Source organism: Setaria viridis, chromosome 9 (assembly GCF_005286985.2).
Source record: "Setaria viridis chromosome 9, Setaria_viridis_v4.0, whole genome shotgun sequence".
Classification (NCBI taxonomy): Eukaryota; Viridiplantae; Streptophyta; class Magnoliopsida; order Poales; family Poaceae; genus Setaria; species Setaria viridis.
This window is the reverse complement of record NC_048271.2, coordinates 54556212-54577092: the sequence shown is the minus strand read 5'-3', so window position 1 is coordinate 54577092 and position 20881 is coordinate 54556212. Positions and strand designations below refer to the sequence as shown.

General features: G+C 51.9%; 4 protein-coding genes and 1 pseudogene across 4 annotated transcripts; 4 read left to right on the top strand and 1 right to left on the bottom strand.

Moving 5' to 3' along the window:
* Positions 1–57: 57 nt before the first annotated feature.
* On the top strand, positions 58–2850 carry LOC117836663 (thiol-disulfide oxidoreductase LTO1). Its single transcript, XM_034716132.2, has 7 exons — positions 58–224; positions 334–610; positions 961–1217; positions 1309–1421; positions 1652–1799; positions 2012–2149; positions 2393–2850. The coding sequence occupies exons 1-7, from the start codon at positions 138–140 to the stop codon at positions 2471–2473; spliced, it is 1101 nt and encodes a 366-aa protein (XP_034572023.1). The 5' UTR covers positions 58–137; the 3' UTR covers positions 2474–2850.
* A 147-nt stretch (positions 2851–2997) lies between these two features.
* On the top strand, positions 2998–4551 carry LOC117836664 (uncharacterized; annotated as a pseudogene).
* A 237-nt stretch (positions 4552–4788) lies between these two features.
* On the bottom strand, positions 4789–6215 carry LOC117836662 (probable signal recognition particle 43 kDa protein, chloroplastic). The gene has a single exon (XM_034716131.2). It carries the CDS (start codon positions 6115–6117, stop codon positions 4960–4962), a length of 1158 nt encoding a protein of 385 aa, XP_034572022.1. The 5' UTR covers positions 6118–6215; the 3' UTR covers positions 4789–4959.
* A 1471-nt stretch (positions 6216–7686) lies between these two features.
* Positions 7687–11566, top strand: LOC117836661 (4-coumarate--CoA ligase-like 4). The gene is made up of 5 exons (XM_034716130.2): positions 7687–9060; positions 10535–10680; positions 10785–10852; positions 10935–11037; positions 11184–11566. The coding sequence occupies exons 1-5, from the start codon at positions 7845–7847 to the stop codon at positions 11295–11297; spliced, it is 1647 nt and encodes a 548-aa protein (XP_034572021.1). The 5' UTR covers positions 7687–7844; the 3' UTR covers positions 11298–11566.
* A 6408-nt stretch (positions 11567–17974) lies between these two features.
* Positions 17975–20011, top strand: LOC117835994 (expansin-like A1). The gene is made up of 5 exons (XM_034715340.2): positions 17975–18345; positions 18453–18562; positions 18664–18842; positions 18979–19111; positions 19215–20011. Exons 1-5 carry the CDS (start codon positions 18192–18194, stop codon positions 19461–19463), a joined length of 825 nt encoding a protein of 274 aa, XP_034571231.1. The 5' UTR covers positions 17975–18191; the 3' UTR covers positions 19464–20011.
* Positions 20012–20881: the final 870 nt, after the last annotated feature.

Sequence of the window (20881 nt, the reverse complement as noted above, 5' to 3'; positions counted from 1 at the left end):
GCCAATCCATTACCATTACTTTAGGCCCACAAGACAGTCAAGCGTAAAATCCAGAGAGCTCTGAGCTTTGCTCTGAGGACCTGAGGTGGAGCCAGTTCGCCTCGCCTCTCACCACCGGTCACCACTCACCTCCGCCCATGGCGACCATCTCTGCAGCCCTCGCCATCTCCTTCCTCCCGTCCCCGACTCGCTTCGCCGTCCCCTCCTCGTCCTCGCGCATCAAGGTAAAATTCCTTCACCACTTACCTCTTGGCCTCCTCCTTCCTCTAAGGGGGTGTTTGGTTGGCCGATTCCGCGGCGTCATTCACTTTCGTGTTCTCCATCTTCGTGCAGAGAGCGGCGCGCTTCAGGTGCTGCGCGGAGCCTTCTTCCCAGGAGCAGGAGACCTCCGCCGCTCCTCCGACCCCGCCGCCGGAGAAACCCGAAAGAGCGTCCCCTCCGTCTCTGCTGGGCATTTCCACGAGCACCTGGTCTGCGGGTGTCGCTGGGCTGGGGTTCCTGGAGACCGGCTACCTCACGTACCTCAAGCTCACGGGCTCCGAGGCGTTCTGCCCCATCAGCGGCGGAGGCTGCGGCGACATCCTCGACAGTGACTACTCCGTCGTCTTTGGTAATCTCTTGGAGCTGTTTCTTTGTTTTTAGACAATCTCTTTGCACATCTCTTGGCGTTGTTGCTGACGGCTTGTTGGTGTAAACTAAACTTTGGCATTGTGATCATGAGATTTAGACCGATTTTGTATAAGCAATCTCACTATGCTTTGCTTCTTGTTGTATATACAAAGCTAATTGCATTTTAATTCCAAATGGTGGTTGATTATGATATTTCTTTTCCGAATCAACCATATGATCTTACTAAAGAACGCTTGTCTAATAATTTGATAAAATACGTAATCACAGATACGCAATGTTATGCCCTTTTTATCTAAGTATTTAGCAATTGTTCTCTCTTGAACTTGACAGGGATACCTCTTCCCTTAGTTGGTCTGGTGGCATATGGTTTGGTTACAGCACTTTCTCTGCAAGAAAATGGAGCGGATTTGCTCCCTGGATTGGATGACCTGGACATTCGATTAACATTGCTTCTGCTTGCTACTTCTATGGCGACTGCGAGTGCTTATTTTCTTTACATCCTAAGCACTAAATTTGTTGGGCTATCTTGTTCATACTGCTTGTTGTCAGCATTTCTCTCGTTCTCTCTACTTTTCATCAGAGTAAAGGTATGTGCTCACAAAGAAAAAGTGTGTTTTTCATTTGAACCTCTAACCATGTAATCCAGTTAAGTAATCATGTTCAGTATTGTACTTCCAGGACTTCGGTTTTAAACGCATCCAGAAGTTCGCTGGTATTCAGGTAGCTGTAGCTGTCATTATAGCTCTTGCTTTGACAAACTCGTACAGTTCGGCTACTACTCAGTTGAAAGGGTGAGCCTTCCTTATTGATGCCACAGATATTCTGCTCCCTGGATTGGTTATATACTGACTCATGGGACACCTACATTAAGCGCTTAGTAAATTTGGCTGATACTCATTTGCCTTGCGGCTTCACTTTATTTTGTTGTTATTTTGCTTATTACACCATGTGAACTTACATATTTCATTTTCATTGATACCATTGGAAATGAATTTAAGATTCCATTTTTCATTTTGTGCAGCACAGATGATTTTGTATTAGAACCATATGAAACAGAGATAACAACCGAATCATCCCCATTTGCTATTTCACTGGCTAGACATTTGCACTCTATAGGTGCTAAGATGTATGGAGCATTCTGGTGTTCTCATTGCAATGAACAAAAACAGGTACATGTTCGTTCACCTTATTGAACTCTATGTAACTATAAATACCAAATGATTTCAATGCTGGACATTATTCAACTACTTGTTTGGAACACTATTCTAGTGCTTGTTGTTGGTGTTGTTGCTGCACTGACCAAAATTCCAAAATGGAAGTATAAATGTCACCAGAAAGTGAGCCAAGAACCACTTTTCAAGCTTACCAAGTGTTTATGCAGATGTTTGGTCGTGAAGCTACAAAAATTTTAGACTATGTGGAATGTTTCCCAAATGGAGCTGGTAAAGGAAAGAAAATGACTCAAGAATGTCAAGCTGCTGGTCTTGAAGGTTTTCCAACATGGTTCATCAATGGAAAGGTAAGGTAGTTCCCCGCAATTTTGATGTTTGCACAAAGACATTATGTGTTCGTTCCATAGATCATTGTCATGTTGAAATATAATTTCATGTCTGCAACACCTCTACTTCACCTTTTGTATAGAGCAAACTGGATGATGCTAATCTTCCGGTTACGGCGGGGTCTGTTTACAAGTTACCAGCATTCATTTTGCCTACGTGTTTAATTTCTTATTTGTTTACAAGTTGAGTCTGTACCTGCTCAGGTTCTGAGCGGTGATCAGGAACTTGAAGTTCTGGCAGAAGCATCGGGCTTCGTTGCTGAGGGTACAGAACAATCCAAGTAAATTGCACCGAATTGATAGTTGATACTATAACTTTCCGAACTGAAATTGGGAGCTTCCTGAACCAATAATCTGGATGGAGTCTTTAGACATGAATCAATATCCCAAAATTGGCACTCGAGCAGTTGCATCCGAAGGTTGCATAGTCTACTTGACAACTAACAATTGTAATCTGTAGCAATTCTACTTCCTCTCCGAGAAGAGAACAGGCCCCAAGGCAACGTGTTGTACAACCATTTTGTAGATCCTAGTTTGTACTGTAAATGTGTAACCCTACGAATACGCACGCTTGTTCATTTGACGTATATGATGCACTGCAATGTAACGCTATACCTGCTTGTATGAAATTCTAGTTCACATAAAACAGCAGTTGGAGTACATTTGATAGCCTCTCCATGTTGAAATTATGTTTTGAATAACTCCAGATAGTAATCAAGTAAATTCATGTGAACAATTCATATTTGCTGATCCATGAAGCCCGGTTGCCGGTTGGCACATCACCCAGACGTGTCGACCTGTCGTCATGGTCACGCTTCCACCTGAACGAACGGCTGACGCTAATGAGGCATGACACGTGGTTCGAACGGGCTGGCCCGAAGAATTCTCAGCTCAAGCTTAAAAGAAGAATCCAGAAGGCGCCGCGACCCAGAAGAACCTGTGGAGAGGCCGCGAGCCGCCGCAGACAGGCCACCGCAATGCCGAAGAAGATGGGCGTCAACACCAAGGCGGAGGCGGCCCGCGCGCGGCAGAGGCGGAGCGCCGAGACCGGGAGGCGCGCGCCCAGGAGGAGGCCTATTGGCAGGCGGCCGAGGGCCCCAAGTCGCGCTCGGTGCGCCGCCGCGAGGAGGACGCCGAGAAGCGCGCCGAGGCGGCCGCCCGCCGCGCCGAGAACCGCCGCCTCGCCGAGCTCGAGCAGCAGCAGCTCGCCGCCGCGGCGCGGCGCCCCGACCGCAAGGCCGCGCGCGTGGGCGGGCCCGCCGTGCCCAAGGTCACCGAGGCCGAGCTGGCGCGCCGCCGCGAGGAGGAGCGGCTCCGCCTGCAGCGGGAGGCCGAGGCCGCCAAGAAGCGGCAGGCGCGCACCGCCGACGAGGAGGAGTACGAGCGCGTCGTGCTCGTCGCCAACACCAACAGGGACGACTCGGTCATCGAGGCACGATCCGTGGAGGACGCGATTGCCAAGATGACAATCGCTGCCGAGCCCGCGCTCCCGCCGGATCGCCATCCCGAGCGCCGCCTCAAGGTCTCGTACAAGGTATGGTTATTTCCGTTCCAGATGACCTGCGAAATGAAATTTGAACATGCGATGGCCACTCAGATTCTTGCTTGAGCCCGCTAGTTGGACTTTTTGAAAATTTTGTGCACATTGATGCAGGCATTTGAAGAAGCAGAGGTTGCGAAGCTCAAGGAAGAGAAACCTGGTCTGACTCTGCATCAGTACAAAGACATCATATGGAAGCTGTGGAAGAAATCCCCAGACAATCCACTGAATCAGGTGCAAGCATTAACCCAGTTTTTTCCTCCCTAGATCTCTATCAACTGAAGGTCACCACCATTTCATAACGATTTAAGAAGCGCTTTCGCACTGATTTGAGCCTGAAATTGTTGTCTTGAAACTGTACCTTTCACCGGATCGGTGTCGCCGGAGGAGTGAAAAAATCGGCCGCAGTTGGCAAATGGCGACTTGGCATGGCCGTGGCCGTTGCCATTGTCACATAATGTAACCGCAAAGTATACTTTAGTCCGGTAAAGTATACTTTAACCGCAAAGGTTGCTGATTCATTTCCTATTTGAAAAAATCGGCCGTAGTTGTCTATCTCAACGAAGCATTTTGTTTCCTTTAGAGCAACTCCAAGAGGCTGCTAATCTTACCCCCAATGTAACCGCAAAGTATACTTTAGTCCGGTAAAGTATACTTTAGAGGTGAAACTCCTTTTATTTATGCAAATAGGAGTTCTGTAAACAAGAGAGATAGACATCAGATGTGCAAGGATGGATATTCAACGAGAGATGATTTCTATATGTGCAAAAAAAGATGATTTATCATTTATTCGTTAATGGAATAAACATGTATCATTGTTGTATGTAAGAGTTTTCTTTTCTGAAATGCTGTGTGCAAAGAGTTCTTCTGATGCTGCGAGCTGCGTCCACTGATCCTGCAAGAGCAAGACCTGCGCACAATGTTTATGCACCTCGTGCATCCTGTTTAGCAGACTAGCAAGGCTGAAAACTGATGCTTTCATGCGAGACAGGTCGACCATACATACTAGCAAGGGTTCTTTTAATCCGAAGAGAGAATTTAAAAGGTAATCATTTCCGAGTGAGCATGGATGAAATCCGCTGAAATTGCAAATCTCGGTCGAATTATGGTACTCACAAAAGGTTCCGTCCTACTACAAAATTCAAATTGCTATTGATACATGAATTGCCTGGGCACCACTTTGAACACTGGATTCGATCCAAGCATCAGAAGAAGGCAAACGCGGCCACCTTCATGGAGCAGTGGCGCTGCCATCGCCACCAGCGGATCCTGATTGCCTCAGCTCAAACTCCTGCACGAGCTCGTCGTCCACGTTCTCGGCAGGCTCCCACGTCGCCTCCTCAATGTCCACCCACTTGACAAGGTACTCCCATTTCTCCTCCCCGCCCTCCGCCGCCGCCGGCCTCTTGTCCACCACGGCCTCCGCCACGGCGTACTCCAGCCCGGCCTCGAAGTCGCTCACCAGGTCCTCCGCCACCCACGGCGCCCTCACCCACTCCCTCTCGCCGCCGTCGCGCCACTCCACCAGGTACTCCCGCCACTTGCCTTCGCCGCGGCCGTCGATCACCTTCTCCACCTCGGCCCACTCGTACACGGCTTTCTCCAGCTCCTTCTCCGCCGCCTCCAGCCCCTGCCGGAGCTGGAACGCCGCAGGGTTGCCCTTAGGCGTCTTCTCGAGTACCTGTTGGACCAGCTCCAGCGGCGTCCGGCCCTGCCCGTCGGGGGCCTCCGGGTCGGCGCCGAGCTCCAGCAGCGTGCGCACGGCCACGGCGCGGCCGTACCCCACCGCGATGTGCAGCGGCGTCAGCCCGCCGCCGGCACGCTCCTGGTGCCCCACGTCCGCCCCGGCGGCGGCGAGCGCACGCAGGCACTGCTCGGAGCCCAGGCCCGCGGCGAAGTGCATCGCGGTGCGCCCCTGCGCGTCCTCGGCGTCCGGGTCCCGCTGCAGCGTCTCGTCCGCGAGCAGCGCGGCCAGCGCTTCGGCGTCCGCCTTCTTGGCCGCCGTCCACCACGGCGTTTCGTACTCCGCCACGACGTCCGCGGCGATGGCCTCCGCGGGGATCCAGGATGGCTCGTGCCCGTCCTTCCACTCCACGAGGTACTCCGTGGCGACGGACGTGGTGGCCGACCCGTCCTCCGCGAACACCGGGTTCTTGATCGTGCGGCTGGAGACGATGCGGTCCACCTCGCCGTACGCCTCCTCGTCGTCGCCCCCCTTGCTCGCTGGCTCTCTCGGTTTCTGGTCCTGGAACACCGCGGCGACGGTGAGCCGGCGCTCGCGGAGGCGGAGGAGAGAAGGGGAGGCGAGGGATGGCGGTGGCGTCCTGTGAGGGTTCGGGTTCGGAGGCTTGAGGCGGGACAGCGATGGATGTCGTAGGACGGCCTCCATTGGAGTGGCCGGCGGGAGGATGCGGCGACGGTGGACTGGTGGCGCGCGGGGAGTGAACACGCTGATGCTTTCGGGTTGGGAATTGGGAGGGGAGGTACTGGATAAGGCGATGGGGTTCTGGATCCTGGAGCAACACGGGCCGTATGATCCAGATTTGGACGGTGGCGATTCCATGACTGCTTTTGGTTTTTATTTTTGGGTATTGTGGGCCCCAATTACCGTACAAGGCCTAAAACATGTTCAAGTTGGGCTGTTGGCCCAAGCAACGTTCATCTTGGCATTGGAAGTTTGTTCCTCCCGAGAATCGGCCCGCTTCTGTCGCCTCGTATTTAGTCCTTTTTTATCCTTATTGTTTAGCTGGAGATGCTCTAAACTTTCCTGGCTGGTATCTTACCCACTGTCCAACAAAAGTTTTGCTGCTATCTTATTCACTATCCAGCTAAATACTCCTTGTCAGGCTACGTCTAGCTAAAATTTAGCTAGTGGGATCCAAACAAGCCTTACACACTTTACAGAGTCAGCCTGCCTGCAAATACTTCTGATTAAATCCGGTAACAACTAACTAATCAATTGAATTGCTAAAAGAATTAATCGATTAAAAATAAACTGCCTGCCTATCCCGTTGCCGAGCCGCTTGCCTCTTTCGTCGCATTTGCAGAGGAGATGCGCGTTGAAGAGTTATTCAGTCGGTGGAGTACGACTGTCGTTTGACGGTTGATTTTCCCTTTTTTTTTCTGACACGTCAAGGTCGACTGTCACAGTCTGCTAATGTTCGGTTCTTTTCACCCACGGTTTGATTTGTCCACACTCAGTAGCTGCGCCAAGACTCCAACCAATGATGGATCGGCGCTAACTAGGCTAGGATAGGGCTTTGTGCGGTAGCGACTAGCCGATGATTAACCAATCATTTTGGAAGTTGCAACGCACTAATCGCTCGAACAAAAAAAAAAGACTGGCCGAGTCTTACGTTTCGTGCTGCTCCGGATCATGAGAGGCATCCCAACCACCTACCGAGGAGAGCCAAAAGTCAGACGTCGCGCACTTTGACACCTGCACAAAATGATGGCGCCGTGCTCGGTTGTTTCCTTAAACCGGGACTGGAATCTGCAATCATATGCGGCGGTTAGTGCAATCGTCCAAGCAGGCTGCCGTACAGAAAAAATGGAGCATCTTGCCACGGAGCCGTAGAAAAGAGACCAGTGACCGGAGGTCCAGAGCCCAGTGCAAAAACCACCACGCCGGCATCCTACCCGCGCGGCGTTCGCCCTGCAGCATCGCGACTCCAACAAAGGGGATTCGATCTGAGCCCGGTGCACGGAGCACTAGAGCATGTTCCCCGACCAGCTTTCACCCCAAAGAAGGCAAGGACGCCGGACGCGCACGCACGGCAGCTGCCACGATACCTTGTCACCGACAGGTGGTTCACACACCGCTCGTCAGTTGGACGACGGCAGCTTCGCCAACCACTTTCTCGGCATGTTCCCCACATGCCGCACGCTTTCCAGTGGTCCACCGCCTAGCTAGCCTCCTTTTGAACGCGGGAGACGGCGACGGCATCGCACGAGGCCTACTGCGACCTGCCACTACTAGTCAGACAGACCAGGCAAAGAGACCCCCGCAGACGCAGGCACGCAGCCGGCCTACGCACCAACCACTCGCACACGGCCGGAGAGCAGAGGCGGCGCCAGCACCCGATCCCGCGCAGCGATCCGATCCCGCCGATCGCAATGGCGCCGCCGGAGGTGGACCCGCGCAGCGGCTACTGCGCCGCGACGCGCTCTTTCCGCAGCAAGCGCGCGCCCGTCCCGCTCCCCGCCGACCGTGACCTCGACGTCGTCGCCTTCCTCGCCTCCCGCCGCCACGCGGGGACCGTGGCGCTCGTCGACGCCGCCACGGGCCGCCGGGTCACGTTCCCCGAACTCTGGCGCGCGGTGGCGAGCGCGGCCACCGCGCTCGCCGCGCCGCCGCTGTCCCTCCGCAAGGGCCACGTCGCGCTCATCCTCTCCCCAAACTCCGTCCACTTCCCCGTCGCCGCGCTCGCCGCCATGTCCCTCGGCGCCGTGATCACCACCGCCAACCCGCTTAACACGCCCGCCGAGATCGCCAAGCAGGTCGCCGACGCGCGACCCGTCGTCGCCTTCACCACCCGCGACCTCCTCCCCAAGCTCCCCGCCGCCGGCGACGGCCTCCGGGTCGTGCTCCTCGAGCCCGAGCGTCTCCCCTCCGACCCCGCCGCCGTCGTCGCCACCATTGAGGAGATCTCCGCCACGCCGCCCGACCCCGCGCGCCGGAGGGACCGCGTCACGCAGGACGACCCGGCCACGCTGCTTTACTCCTCGGGCACCACGGGGCCCAGCAAGGGCGTCGTCGCCACGCACCGGAGCCTCATCTCCATGGTGCAGATCATCATGACGCGATTCCGCCTCGAGGGGGCCGACAGGACCGAGGCCTTCCTCTGCACCGTGCCCATGTTCCACGTCTACGGACTCGTCGCCTTCGCCACGGGGCTGCTCGGCTGCGGCGCCACCATCGTCGTGCTATCCAAGTACGAGCTCCCCGAGATGCTGCGCGCCATCAACGAGTACGGGGTCACCTACCTGCCGCTCGTGCCGCCCATCCTCGTCGCCATGGTGGCGCACCCCAAGCCGCTGCCGCTCGGCCAGTTGCGCAAGGTGCTCTCCGGCGGAGCGCCGCTCAGCAAGGAGCTCATCGAGGGATTCAGGGAGAAGTACCCGCAGGTGGAGATCCTGCAGGGGTACGGGCTCACGGAGAGCACGGCCATCGGCGCGTCCACGGACTCTGCAGAGGAGAGCCGACGGTACGGCACGGCTGGGCTGCTGTCGCCCAACACCGAGGCCAAGATCGTGGACCCCGAGACCGGTGAGGCGCTGCCGGTGAACCGCACCGGCGAACTCTGGATCCGGGGACCATACGTCATGAAAGGTAACAGATAAATTAAACCACGGGAATCACGCATGCCCATGACCTGTAGATTAATTTCAGATAACTACCTGTAGTTGCATTTGACCTAATAATGTCTTAGTCTTTGATCAGGGCGTGCTATTAAAATAATAAGCGTACTAACTGTGTTCTGAGTTGCGATAAGCATTTGTCTAGAGATAAGCATGTGCTGATAATACTTGCATAACTTGCATGAAAACAAATCAGAGTTACCAAGTTGACCAGATGCATCTTTGTAGATCTCGATGCTAATTTTGTGTATGTTCTACAAAGTAACAATCATGTGCTGACATGCATGATGTCTATAAAAGTGAATGAGATTTGTTTCCTTCTTAAGATACTAGAGCCATTGCCTGAGCTGTTCATATGAGCAATCTAGTTGCATTTTGATGTTCTCAAATATGTCAGTAAACTGTGTTAGCTGTTCTGGACTGTGATCGTGTTTAATTCACAGTTTGCCTCCCCTTGAAGCCTTTTGCACAGTCTCACAATCATGCGCCGACATGCATTATGTCTATTAAAAGTGAATTAGATTTGTTTCTTTTTTTAAGATACTAGAGCCATTGCCTGAGTTTCAATCTAGTTGCATTTTGATGTTCTCAAATATGTCAGTAAACTGTGGTTGCTGTTCTGCACTTTGATCGTGTATTCGTGTTTAATTCACAGTTTGTCTCTCTTTTGCACAGTCTTGCCTTTTTTATTTGTAGTTCAGGAATTAGATCCAACCATTTTAGTAGAGTAGAACATAATATGCACAAGCCAGAAAGTAATGGAATTACTGGCTTCAGTATTTAGACAACAAAGTCCCCAAATATTTTACATGAATATCTCCATAGGCTTATTTTGTCACGGGCCACTAACTTTTTACTCAGGTGGAACTCATCCACAAATACACAAATTGTGAAACTGAATTCTGTAAACTTGGTCCTGTTTGAAATATATATGGACGAGGGCAGGGTCCCTTGAACTCTAAAAAAATCCACAAATACACAGTCAGTATATACAGTTAGAATGAGTTGCAGGGAATGTCCCCCTCAAGTGTACCAGTAGCATATAGTGCTGCCCCCTCAACAAATGGTTATTGCCTAGTGCACAGCAAGATTAAATGTTTAGACACTCGGGATTGACTTTCATCCTACAAACAGAAAGATTAGCTGAAATATTCAGACACTCCAGATTGACTGTCATCCTACATGCGTTGCAGGATTTCAATTGTTGTCTCTGTTCTGTCCCGAACATGTGTAAGAATGTTCAGAATTACGGATCATCAACACTCATTCTTACTTTCGGTTGATTCAGTAACAGAATATAGTTTCTCTTCAATTTTAGAACACTGTCAGGGGTTGAGGCCTGGGTGTTACAGGCAGTTATAGACATAAGTAGTGGCCTCTGGTAACATGAAATGTGCAGTGCAAGTCGGCAGATTCATTCGAACATGCAATGTTGATCTTCCCAGGGTACTTCAAGAACCCAGAGGCAACACAGTCAACGGTGACACCTGACGGATGGCTCAAGACTGGGGATCTCTGCTACATAGACGAGGATGGGTATCTCTTCGTAGTTGATCGTCTGAAGGAGTTGATCAAATACAAAGGGTATCAGGTAAGCATCACTGTGGAGATTGTGGTATCTCTGTCCTGAAATGCCTCTGTATTCTGAGCTAGTAGTGTTTTGTGGCATCTGAAATATAACTCGTGCATGGACAGGTGCCTCCGGCAGAGTTGGAAGCTCTTTTGCTAACACATCCAGAAATTGCTGATGTCGCTGTTATACCGTAAGTGTCATCGAGATGTGAGTAAAATCCTTTTTGGCATCTTAACTGTGTCAGGTTCTGAACGGATCGGTTCTTTTGGCAGGTTTCCTGATCGGGAGGTCGGCCAGTTCCCTATGGCCTACGTAGTTAGGAAGAAGGGGAGCAATTTGTCAGAACGCGAGATCATGGAGTTTGTGGCGAAACAGGTAAGCAATATGGGGTTCATGAATCACCAGATGATCCAACAAACATGACATGGAACATACAGATTCACCGTAAATAGGTAGCCACCTGCCTAATTGCTACAATTTCCCTGACCTGCTGGCTGCTGCTGTACTTTCAATGTTCACAGGTAGCGCCTTATAAGAAGGTTAGAAAGGTGGCGTTTGTGGCAGAAATCCCCAAGAACGCGTCCGGCAAGATACTGAGGAAGGATCTCATCAAGCTCGCCACATCCAAGCTATGAAATGTCCATTGGTCTGATTTTACTGTATTGGCATCGACGAGCAGTGAGCCATTCTTTGCACCGTCCTAGTATTGGCCAGCGTTCTAAGTGAAGATCCCATCGGCTATGCGCCTGTGCATACACTGTTCACATACAACTTTGGGAGGGTATATTGGGTCTGTACCTAGGTTGAATAATCAGCATGGAAAATAATTTCCGAGTTCTAGTGTTCTCTTTTTCCCATGAATGGATCATCACAGTCACAGGGCATTGTCCTGGACTCGTCGCTCCTTCTCTGTTGTTGCTTGATGGCGTTTACTCGTTCGTTGTTCAGTGCTCTGTTCTTGCTTGATGGTGTGAAGTGGACCGCCAAATGCCCAAGTGCAGTACAGTAAAGTGGCGCTAAGCTTTGGGCCCATATCTCCGGAACGTGTATGACATGCAGAATCCACTGCTACACTTTATACGGTGCCATCTTTTCCCAAAAAAAAAACACTTTGTGCCTGCCAAGATCTCTGTTAGCAGTTAGCACAGACAGTGATTCTTAGGGTTCGTGTGATGATTTGCTTTGTTTGTGTGATATGAACAAGTGCGCGACTTTATCGGGTTTATTCGCAACAGTCCGACCGTTAGTCCACCAGTGACATCTTCCCTTGGAAAAACCATGGCAAAGGCGCCGGTAGGTGGTCGCCGCAGCTGGCCGCAGTTGATTCGGCAGCCGCACCCACAAATTGGCGAGAGAGGTCTCACACCCGTGGTGACGGAAGCAAGGCCCGGCCACCTGCACAACGTTACGTGTACAAGGAATATTTGTGCCGGCACGGCGATCCCTTGCTGTTCCATGGACGCAATCACGCAAGCAAGCGGCGGTGCACGCCGCCCAGCCACGGGGATGGGCTGGGCTTGGCACATATGGCACGCGCACCTGCTGCTTTTCGCCGATCCGATCTCCGACAGAATAAAGGAGAAACCGACTGATGGGAGACGCGCGGCTAAACGGGTGTAGCGACTAGTTAAACGGGTGTAGCGACTAGTTAAGCGAGCCCCCGACGCCGGACGTCGACCGGTGTAACGTTCGGAGAAAGGAAGGAGAATGACTCGAGTAAAGCAGGGGAGCCGGGAGCCAAAGCCGGATTCGATGGAGGCCGGGGAAAGAGCGGAGTCCTGGAACAAAAGGTCAACTCGCCGAGGAGCGTATGCCTCCGCCGCTATACGGGAAATAGTATGGGTCATGTCAGTGCCCCGTGTGCGGGGCCGCCGGGTAGAGGATGCATCCTCTCTGCAAGTGTAGAGGACAGCTACAACTGAACTGCCCGAACCTCAGCAAGCCGCGGACGGCACTGGCATCTGCAACCCGGCGGCTTCCAATAGATGTCAGGATATGGAAGCCAGTCGGCCCACAGCAAGCGCCGACCTACGCGGCGAGCTCGCGTGCAGCTCGCCTTCCCAGAAAGCACGACGTGTCACCGGATCACCTCTGCGTTAGCCAGAACCCAGAAGAGTACTTGCGTGGTCGGGAGAAGCGGAGAGAAGGCCCAAGAAGCCGCACGCGGCAAGCCGGGGCCGGCACGCGCGTGCGCAAGCTTGCGCGTCGCCTCGCGCCGCGGCTCGTGACAAGGCGCGCGGGAGACGGCCGTTTCGAGCTTCCGGCAAAGCGTTTGGCGTACGTGAACGTGTACCAGCCGGCCGGCCAACCGGCGACCCGGACGTACAAGCCGGTGCGATAAAATGCAGTACTCCGCGAGTAAACTCTCCGGCCCCCTGAATCAATCAACGTCAACGCATGGGGCGCACGGCACGAAACGACGATGCAAAATCCCGGCCGGACCGTGCGAGCCTCCGCGCGCCAGCTCGCAGGCCGCGCCGCGCGTGCGTCCGCAGGAGTAAAGGAGTAGCCGACGATGTGCCCAGCGCCAAGCCAGTCGGGCCGGGGTCGCCGTTCGCCGACCTGGCCGTCACCTGGGGCTCCCTGTCCCGTAGCGTCACGGGCGCGAGCGCGCGACCAGGACCAGCGGGTTCCGCGACGAAGTGACAGGCTAGCCGCATCGAAGCATCTACCGCCCGCCTGCCTGCCCGCCTGCCTGCGTCCGCGCCGGCGCCGCTGAACAAGGGGACACCGGGAGTGGAGCAGTTTGCTAGCCACGCCGTGACGATAGATCCAGAATAACTAAGGGCATCGTATCGAACCGGTGGCGCGAATCGATCGTCGCCACTGGCGTCCTGGTTCGTATGCTCGCAATAGAAACTGTTGGTTGAGCTGGTGCCCGCTTGTACTGTTCCGGTGGTGGAGGATGAGGTCACGCACTCACGGAGCCATACATCGCAATTCAGCATCACTAGAGGAACTCGAGCCGAGTTCTCTAAACAACTCCCTACTCCAAATTTAAAGGACAAGTCAAAAAAACAAACTTCAACAGACCTTCTACTTGGCTCCCGATTTTGATGAGGTTTTCAAATCCTCCCTTCACCATCCATTCCTAGAGGTCTCTAGTGAGCTCTCTATACATGAAGACTATTGATGAAGTCGAAAAAAATTTTGTGACCCTTAGAAGAATATAGAGAACCCGATTTAACATTTGGGGGCTTTGGTTTGAGAGCTATTGATGGAGTTGCTCTCAGATGATTCCAATTTATTTGTTAAATTCCAAGGCAATGCACAATGCGAAATAGTTTCTCCATTTTCCGGGCAATTTGAACTATGGATTTTCACTGCAAACACAAATGGGAAATTTATTGTTACCCAAGAAAAATATGTGGATGTATAGTTGGCATACAGCGACATGCTGCTGCAATCTTCTGTATCTTTGCTCTATCGATGCAAGCCGCGCGGAAACTCGATGAGAGAGCATCTTCGATTTCTTATCATAGACTATAGAATTTGCAAATCATCAGTGGACCTTGACGTAATCCTGGCATATTACGATACATTATTAGGATACACGGGTATCTATATTCAAGGACAAATAGTGTCCTGATAAAATCACAGAATGAATGCAACTATACTTTAGCGAAACGATCATCATCCAATAACATGTTTGTTAATCAGTCGATGGAGTTGTTAGCCTTGCTTGTCAACTGCAACCGATGAATTGTCACCCAATTCCAGTATTATTCCACCATGATTCCTGGACGCCAGAAACATGCCACTGTAAGGGTTCCTATACAAACCAAACGGTCACTGAAATAAAACTTGGACAGATAAAGACTGCATTCATCTTAACTTCCGAACAAACCTTTTAAAACTTTCAGAAATTCCACTTTCACCCTAAACCACCACCACTCCTAGGCTTCTCACCTAGCTATATGCTAGACTGCTGCTACTGCATTTTCAGAAACACAAAAGAAACATATAAAAAAACCAGCTCCCAACAGCTTCAAATGATTAGTACGTGATGCATCACCAAGCAAAAAAAAAAGTAGTTCCTTTTTCTGCGCTGCTTCGGTTGTATGGCCTACGGAATACTAAAATACACACTACGTGATGCACGTACTCATGCTTGCACACACTGCATTATCCAAAACTGATGTCGCCTTCCCTCACTGGATGGAGAATATATGATGCATGCATGGCACCCATGCATATCATGTCATATCATATTATGATCATTAAGACTGACGAATTTAATTTCAGTTTTTTTTGTGTGGCTGTGTGGCGTGGCTGCCGTGGCAGCTCAGGTCGCCGGCGGCCATGGTCTTGCCTGTCTTGCAAGTGTGTGGTGCGTGAGAAGCATGCAGTACACATGATAAGCCTAATCCTTTCCTGCCGGCAGGGCTGCCGTTGCTTGCTTTCTCTCTCCACATCATGCAAAGGCGGCCACTTCCGTTTTGCTCCTCCATTTCAGTCTTATCCCCAGCCATTTTGTTCAACTCTCTCTTCCTTCCCTTTCTCCCTGCACGCCCCCTAAATTCTCCCTTTCTGTGTCGCTCCATTTCGTAGTGCTCGCTACTTTTACAATAAAATTAGCTAGAGCACATGTATGTATGACCATAGCTTTAGTGGTATAACCATCACACAAAAAAAGGTGCAGATACGGTATGCATACAAAATTGGCCCTAGGTTAGGCATGCTTTTGCTTGGTGCCTGTAGTATCTGAAAGTATACTGCAATAGTGCTGTACGTGATGATTTTTTTTTTTAAAAAAAGAAATTGTGCTGTGATGATTTGGTAGTACATTCATGCTTGCAAACGTGCATGAGACTCAAAACGGACGATGTACATGCTGTCAGATAAGCAAGCCACTTTCAATTCGCATGTTTGAACATGCTGTTTCTAGTCAAAGAATTGTGCAAAAAGATTCCCCGCCCACCGAAGCCTCTGGTAACCAGTCGCCGGTAAAACTGCTAGTTACTACTGCCATGTGAACGTCCATGGCACGGTCAGTTGGTCAGTCGATCAGTCAGATGCACCGAAACATGTCAATTCTGCGTGGCCTTGTTTAGTTGGCAAAATTGGGAGGTGCCAAATTACTGTTACAGTACTGTAGCACACTGTAGCGTTTCGTTTGTATTTGTGAATTATTATCCAAATATTGACTAATTAGGCTCAAAAGATTCGTCTCGCAAAGCACAACAAAATTGTGCAATTAGTTTTTAATTTCGTCTACATTTAGTACTCCATGCATGTACCGCAAGTTTGATGTGATGGGGAATCTTCTTTTTGCATAGTGTCAAAGTTGGGAGTTGGGAGTGAAGTAAAAAGGGGAGAAACTCCAAAGGATGATGCAGGGTGATCGCTACCCGGTTCAAAATCTTGTGCCTCAAGTGTCTCTGATGTTTCTGCCGCCGTGGAAGAACCCTGTAGTGTGAAGTCGCCGGTGCTCGGATTGGATGCATCAGGCATTGCTGACTGGTCGATCGGAGTTGGGGGGAAAAAATTCTTTTAGGAAACAAAAGAAGGCGGCGCGCGGCGGCGGCTCCGACGAGCAACGGGGCATAACCTTTTCCTCCAAAAATAATTCAGTCGACGAAGGCCGTCGGATCGAGCTGGAGAAAGGGAATTGTTAGCAGAGCACATCTTCTTCACCAACCCCCACCATGGCGGATTTTCAATGCTGCGATCGTGCACGAACGCCAAGACCATACGGCACCGCTGCCTCCTCATCTTGACACTATTCCAGTTCATTTTTTTTCCTCATTTTTTTATGTGAAGCTGCTTCTTGATTGTGTTTATCAGTGGTTTAACTAATGACGAAAGGAGGCAATGATGTAGAACGGACTCGACAATGGGTGGACCGGAAATGGAATACATCCAACGCTCAGCAACAAGGGAAGCTCACCGGCCAGCACAAGCAGCTTGGCGACCCACCCCTGCCGATCATTGCTCGCTGATAAACCCTTTTAACTATATTGCCTTTTTTTTGTCCAATACTTCATTTTTTGTGGACTGTCCGTACAATTTACAATTAGTTCATTCAGGGTACAATTTATTCAGATATACGAGTACTATTTTAGAAACAGTACTATGATTGGTTTCTGATATTACTTTGAGATTACATCCGAACAAATCCATTTGAAAAGCCTTCTGCTAACGAAGCTGCCAATCAGCGATGCAGATAGCCTGTTGCTCTCACAATTTTCTTAACAAAAAATGTTCTCGTATATATCCTTTTCAAGTGAAGCAGCTGCAGTTTCTCTCCCTTTGAAATCCAAAGGAAATTCTGCGTCCTTGTACGTATGTAACCCTCACGTCCTCGAATTTTAACTGCGCGCACACGTAAGAAAGGGAAAGGAGATTGATTCCCTTGGATTAACGCGAGTCACATAGGTTCGCATTGTTTCGACCGAGTGACGAATCCAGAGAGAGTCGATACCCGCACGACCGTGATCTCTCAGATCAGTACGGACCAGTGCGCAGTAGACTGGTACAGTAACTTTGCATTGATCAGGACCATCAAGCCCGGGTACGAGTAGATACGGCAACGAGTACGCGTCCGGAACATCTCATTTAAGGAAAACACCAGAAAAACGCGACCATTTAACCTCCGTGTGCCGCGACCATGTACGGTGGCCCCCCTGCTGTCCCAGAACGGAAGCAGCTGGAGATCTAAAAACATTGTACTCACTCCCTCCGTTTGAATTTTATTAATTTGTTTGAAAAATGTTAACAATGCAGTAATTCTTACTGAAGCCTTGTCCCGGCAAAACGGCAAAATGTTAATAGAAGGGAGCAGCAGAACATAAGTACAGTATACATGCAAATTTCCAGCAGAGGGAGGGAGAGAAAAGGGTGCGGTTTCTGCGAAAGCTGGCTGGAGACTGAGGACAGAACAAATATACCCTGTACTTTGGCGGAAGCAGGGAGATCACGTTTGATACCTCCGGCGTGGAAGCGGCCAAACGGACCACCTCCTCCTCCTTTACGCCGCCCGTGCCGCGCTGTTGCACGGGCGGCGCGCGAGTCGGTGGCCCTCCGCTCTCCCCTTCCGTTTTGTCACGGCTCGCTCGAGTAGCATACCATACTCGCTCGCAGGGACGGCCGTAGCCCCATCCCGGCGGCACCGAGCAGCCGTCCGTCCCTGGACTCCTTGTTCCCACGCGCATGGCATGATGTACACCCCGCTCCTACTCGCGCCTCATCCGTGGTATCCTATTCCTCTCCCCGTCCCTGTCGCTCCCGTCGCCGACTCGCCGTAGCAGCAGCAAGGGTTTGTTTGTTATACGGGTTGCTCTGCTCCTTCGGGTACCTGCACGGCTACACTACACCTAGTTACAGTTACAGCGAGGAGCGTGCCTTCTGCGACCTCAGCTGACCTCAGCTCAGCACAAGGACAAGGGAGGGGCGCGTTGCTGTGTGACTGTGTGCCTAGTGCGCTGGGATGGTGTATAAAAGCAGTCGTGAAGCACAAGGATGCCCCTCTCGCCGCCTCTGAGCCAAGCAAGGATCGATCGACCACTCGACCCGACCCACTCCGCGCGATGAGGGAGATGGCCGTCCCTGTCCGCCTCGCCTCCGCTTCCTCCTCCCTTTCGCTCCTCCTCCTCGTCCTGCTCCCGCTCCTCGCCTCCGCCTGCGACCGCTGCGTCCACCACTCCAAGGCCGCCTACTACGCCTCCTCCCTCACCCTCGCCGGTACGCCGCCTTCCATCGGTCGGCAGCGACCGCACGCCGATCGCCCGACCTCGCTCTGTTTCTTTTATGATTCTAACCAGAGTTCGTTCGCGTTGCGTTGCGTGCAGGCGGCTCCTGCGGGTACGGCGCCGAGGCGGCGTCCATGGGCGGCGGCTTCCTCGCCGCGGCGAGCCCCGCGCTGTACCGGGCCGGCGTCGGCTGCGGCGCCTGCTTCCAGGTAATAATTCCCGCCTCGGCATCATCCAGAACCAGAAACGCGTTTGCCACCCTTGATTTTGATTCGATCCGGCGCGCCCGCAAACGCCCCTGCCTCTGCAGGTCCGGTGCAAGGACAGGAAGCTGTGCGCGGCGGCGGGCGCCAGGGTGGTGGTCACGGACCGCGCCAGGACCAACCGCACCGACCTCGTCCTCAGCAGCCCCGCGTTCGCCGCCATGGCGCGACCCGGCATGGCCGCGCGCCTCGCCAAGCGCCGCACCGTCGACGTCGAGTACAAGAGGTGGGTGGGTAAAGTAAAACACAATCCAGGAGATGAGATTAACCGCCTCTTCTTTCTTTCTTTCACCAACCGCTGCACCATGTGAATTGGAAACCGGCCGGAGGGCTCAGTTTTGTCAGCGCTGCGCCATGTGCAGGGTGCCGTGCGAGTACAAGCACCGGAACCTCTCGGTGAGGGTGGAGGAGAAGAGCCGCGCCCCCAGCGAGCTGACCATCAGGTTCCTCTACCAGGGCGGCCAGACTGACATCGTGGCCGTCGACGTCGCACAGGTAAAGAACAAAGATTCTACCGTCCCGGAATTACTCTCCGCAGCATCAGAGTAATTTGTTGGATTTGAATCGGAATTCTGATTCTGCCTGGAATTCGGAACAGGTCGGTTCGTCCAACTGGAAGTTCATGACGCGCGACTACGGCCCGGCGTGGAGCACGAGCCAGGCGCCGCCGGGGCCGCTGCAGCTCAGGGTGGTGGTGACCGGCGGGTACGACGGCAAGTGGGTCTGGGCCGACCGCGAGGTCCTCCCGCGGCGGTGGCGCGCCGGCGAGGTCTACGACACGGGTGTCCAGATCGCTGACATCGCCCAGGAGGGCTGCTTCCCCTGCGACACGCACGAGTGGGAGTGAAAACAGTGACGACGGCATGCTCGGCAAGGCAACACAAAGCCGAAGCCGAAGCTGAAGCTCCCTTGGCCCTGAAACAGTAGAGCCTCCTCCCTGTCACTGCCCGTTTGTCTGGGCTTTGATCAGAGGACTAGAGAGAGCCGATTAACAAACACACTGACAAGAGTGACACCAGAGTCCGAATCCCTCGGCAAACTCGGCTTCTTTTCCTTGTACATGAGCTGCTGATGTGTCGGATAAGTATTAGCCTAAGCGTCCCGGAGGCTGGAAAAAAGAATAATGTAATGAGTGCTTTGACGGCGGCCGCCGCCTCGAACGTGAAGCAACAGCTACCTCGCCATCGGCCATGGGACTCCAGCCATGGCGGATCAGTGATTTTCAACTGGATCACATGGCCCGTTGCTTCTGCCAACGTACTTCTCCTTTGTGCCCTTGCCTTGTGTGAGCTGTGAATGTGAACGTGCAGAACAGGTGAACTGTTGATGGACTTTCGTTTCAAAAAAAGAAAAATAAAACAGTTGATGGACGCATCGGTCTGTTGCATTTTTTTACTCGGTTCGTTGTAAATGGGTTGGTGTGTTGGACGGCACGAAGTCGTTAACCGTTGCGGGATTCAGTGAGCGGAACAAACAGCACGAGAAGGAAGAACGAGAGAGAGAGAGAGCGTAATTCAATCAGGTTTGGTTTCACGTATTAAAGTTTAGTTCCTGCCACATTAAATATTTAGATACTAATTAGAAATATTAAATATAGGTTAATTACAAAACCAATTGCATAAACGAAGGCTAATTCGCGAGAGGAATCTATTAAGATTAATTAGTCTATGATTTGACCTTGTGATGCTACAGTAAATATGTGCTAATCATGAATTAATTAGGCAAATTAGTCACGGCTTACGCAAAAATTAGTTTTATAATTAGTCCACATTTAATCCTTATCAAACATCCGATATCATCCGAACTAAAAATTAATTCATATATCTAAACACCCCTCGGACAGGCGTCTACGCACCCAGCGAGCATATGTTTGGGTGGTTGGGGCAGTCGCTGCCATGATGCACACCACGAGTCCGCAGTGTATGACGACGGTCAGGTCGGACACGGCCTGCAGAACTCGCGTACCGTCCAATATAATGGTGCCGGTTGTGAAAGGGAGATGAGATGAGAGCGTCTCGCATTTTTTTGCTGTGTACTGCGTGACACCTGGGAGGCGTCGCACCGTGCAATCCTCTTTGTAGGTGCCGGACCTTTATTCTTCCCATAACATGGTCCGTTCGATCGGAGACTAGACGGCTGAGATCGCCTGAAAGTCTTAAGGTGCCACACAATCGTGTCATGCTGCATGAACACCAAGTGCCAAGGGATCAGATGTTTTGCTGAAGGCAATCAAATGTCTGAGCGTTTCTTTAAGCTTCTAATCGA

Bases quoted from the DNA above. Each gene is read 5' to 3' on its own strand.
- LOC117835994 (XM_034715340.2), top strand. From the start codon at position 18,192: ATGAGGGAGATGGCCGTCCCTGTCCGCCTCGCCTCCGCTTCCTCCTCC. The intron at 18,346-18,452 runs GTACGCCGCCTT...CGTTGCGTGCAG, and splicing joins CTCCTCCCTCACCCTCGCCG to GCGGCTCCTGCGGGTACGGC. The intron at 18,563-18,663 runs GTAATAATTCCC...CTGCCTCTGCAG, and splicing joins GCTGCGGCGCCTGCTTCCAG to GTCCGGTGCAAGGACAGGAA.
- LOC117836663 (XM_034716132.2), top strand. From the start codon at position 138: ATGGCGACCATCTCTGCAGCCCTCGCCATCTCCTTCCTCCCGTCCCCG. The intron at 1,422-1,651 runs GTGAGCCTTCCT...CATTTTGTGCAG, and splicing joins GCTACTACTCAGTTGAAAGG to CACAGATGATTTTGTATTAG. The intron at 2,150-2,392 runs GTAAGGTAGTTC...GTACCTGCTCAG, and splicing joins CATGGTTCATCAATGGAAAG to GTTCTGAGCGGTGATCAGGA.
- LOC117836661 (XM_034716130.2), top strand. From the start codon at position 7,845: ATGGCGCCGCCGGAGGTGGACCCGCGCAGCGGCTACTGCGCCGCGACG. The intron at 10,681-10,784 runs GTAAGCATCACT...GTGCATGGACAG, and splicing joins TCAAATACAAAGGGTATCAG to GTGCCTCCGGCAGAGTTGGA. The intron at 11,038-11,183 runs GTAAGCAATATG...CAATGTTCACAG, and splicing joins TGGAGTTTGTGGCGAAACAG to GTAGCGCCTTATAAGAAGGT.
- LOC117836662 (XM_034716131.2), bottom strand. From the start codon at position 6,117: ATGGAGGCCGTCCTACGACATCCATCGCTGTCCCGCCTCAAGCCTCCG.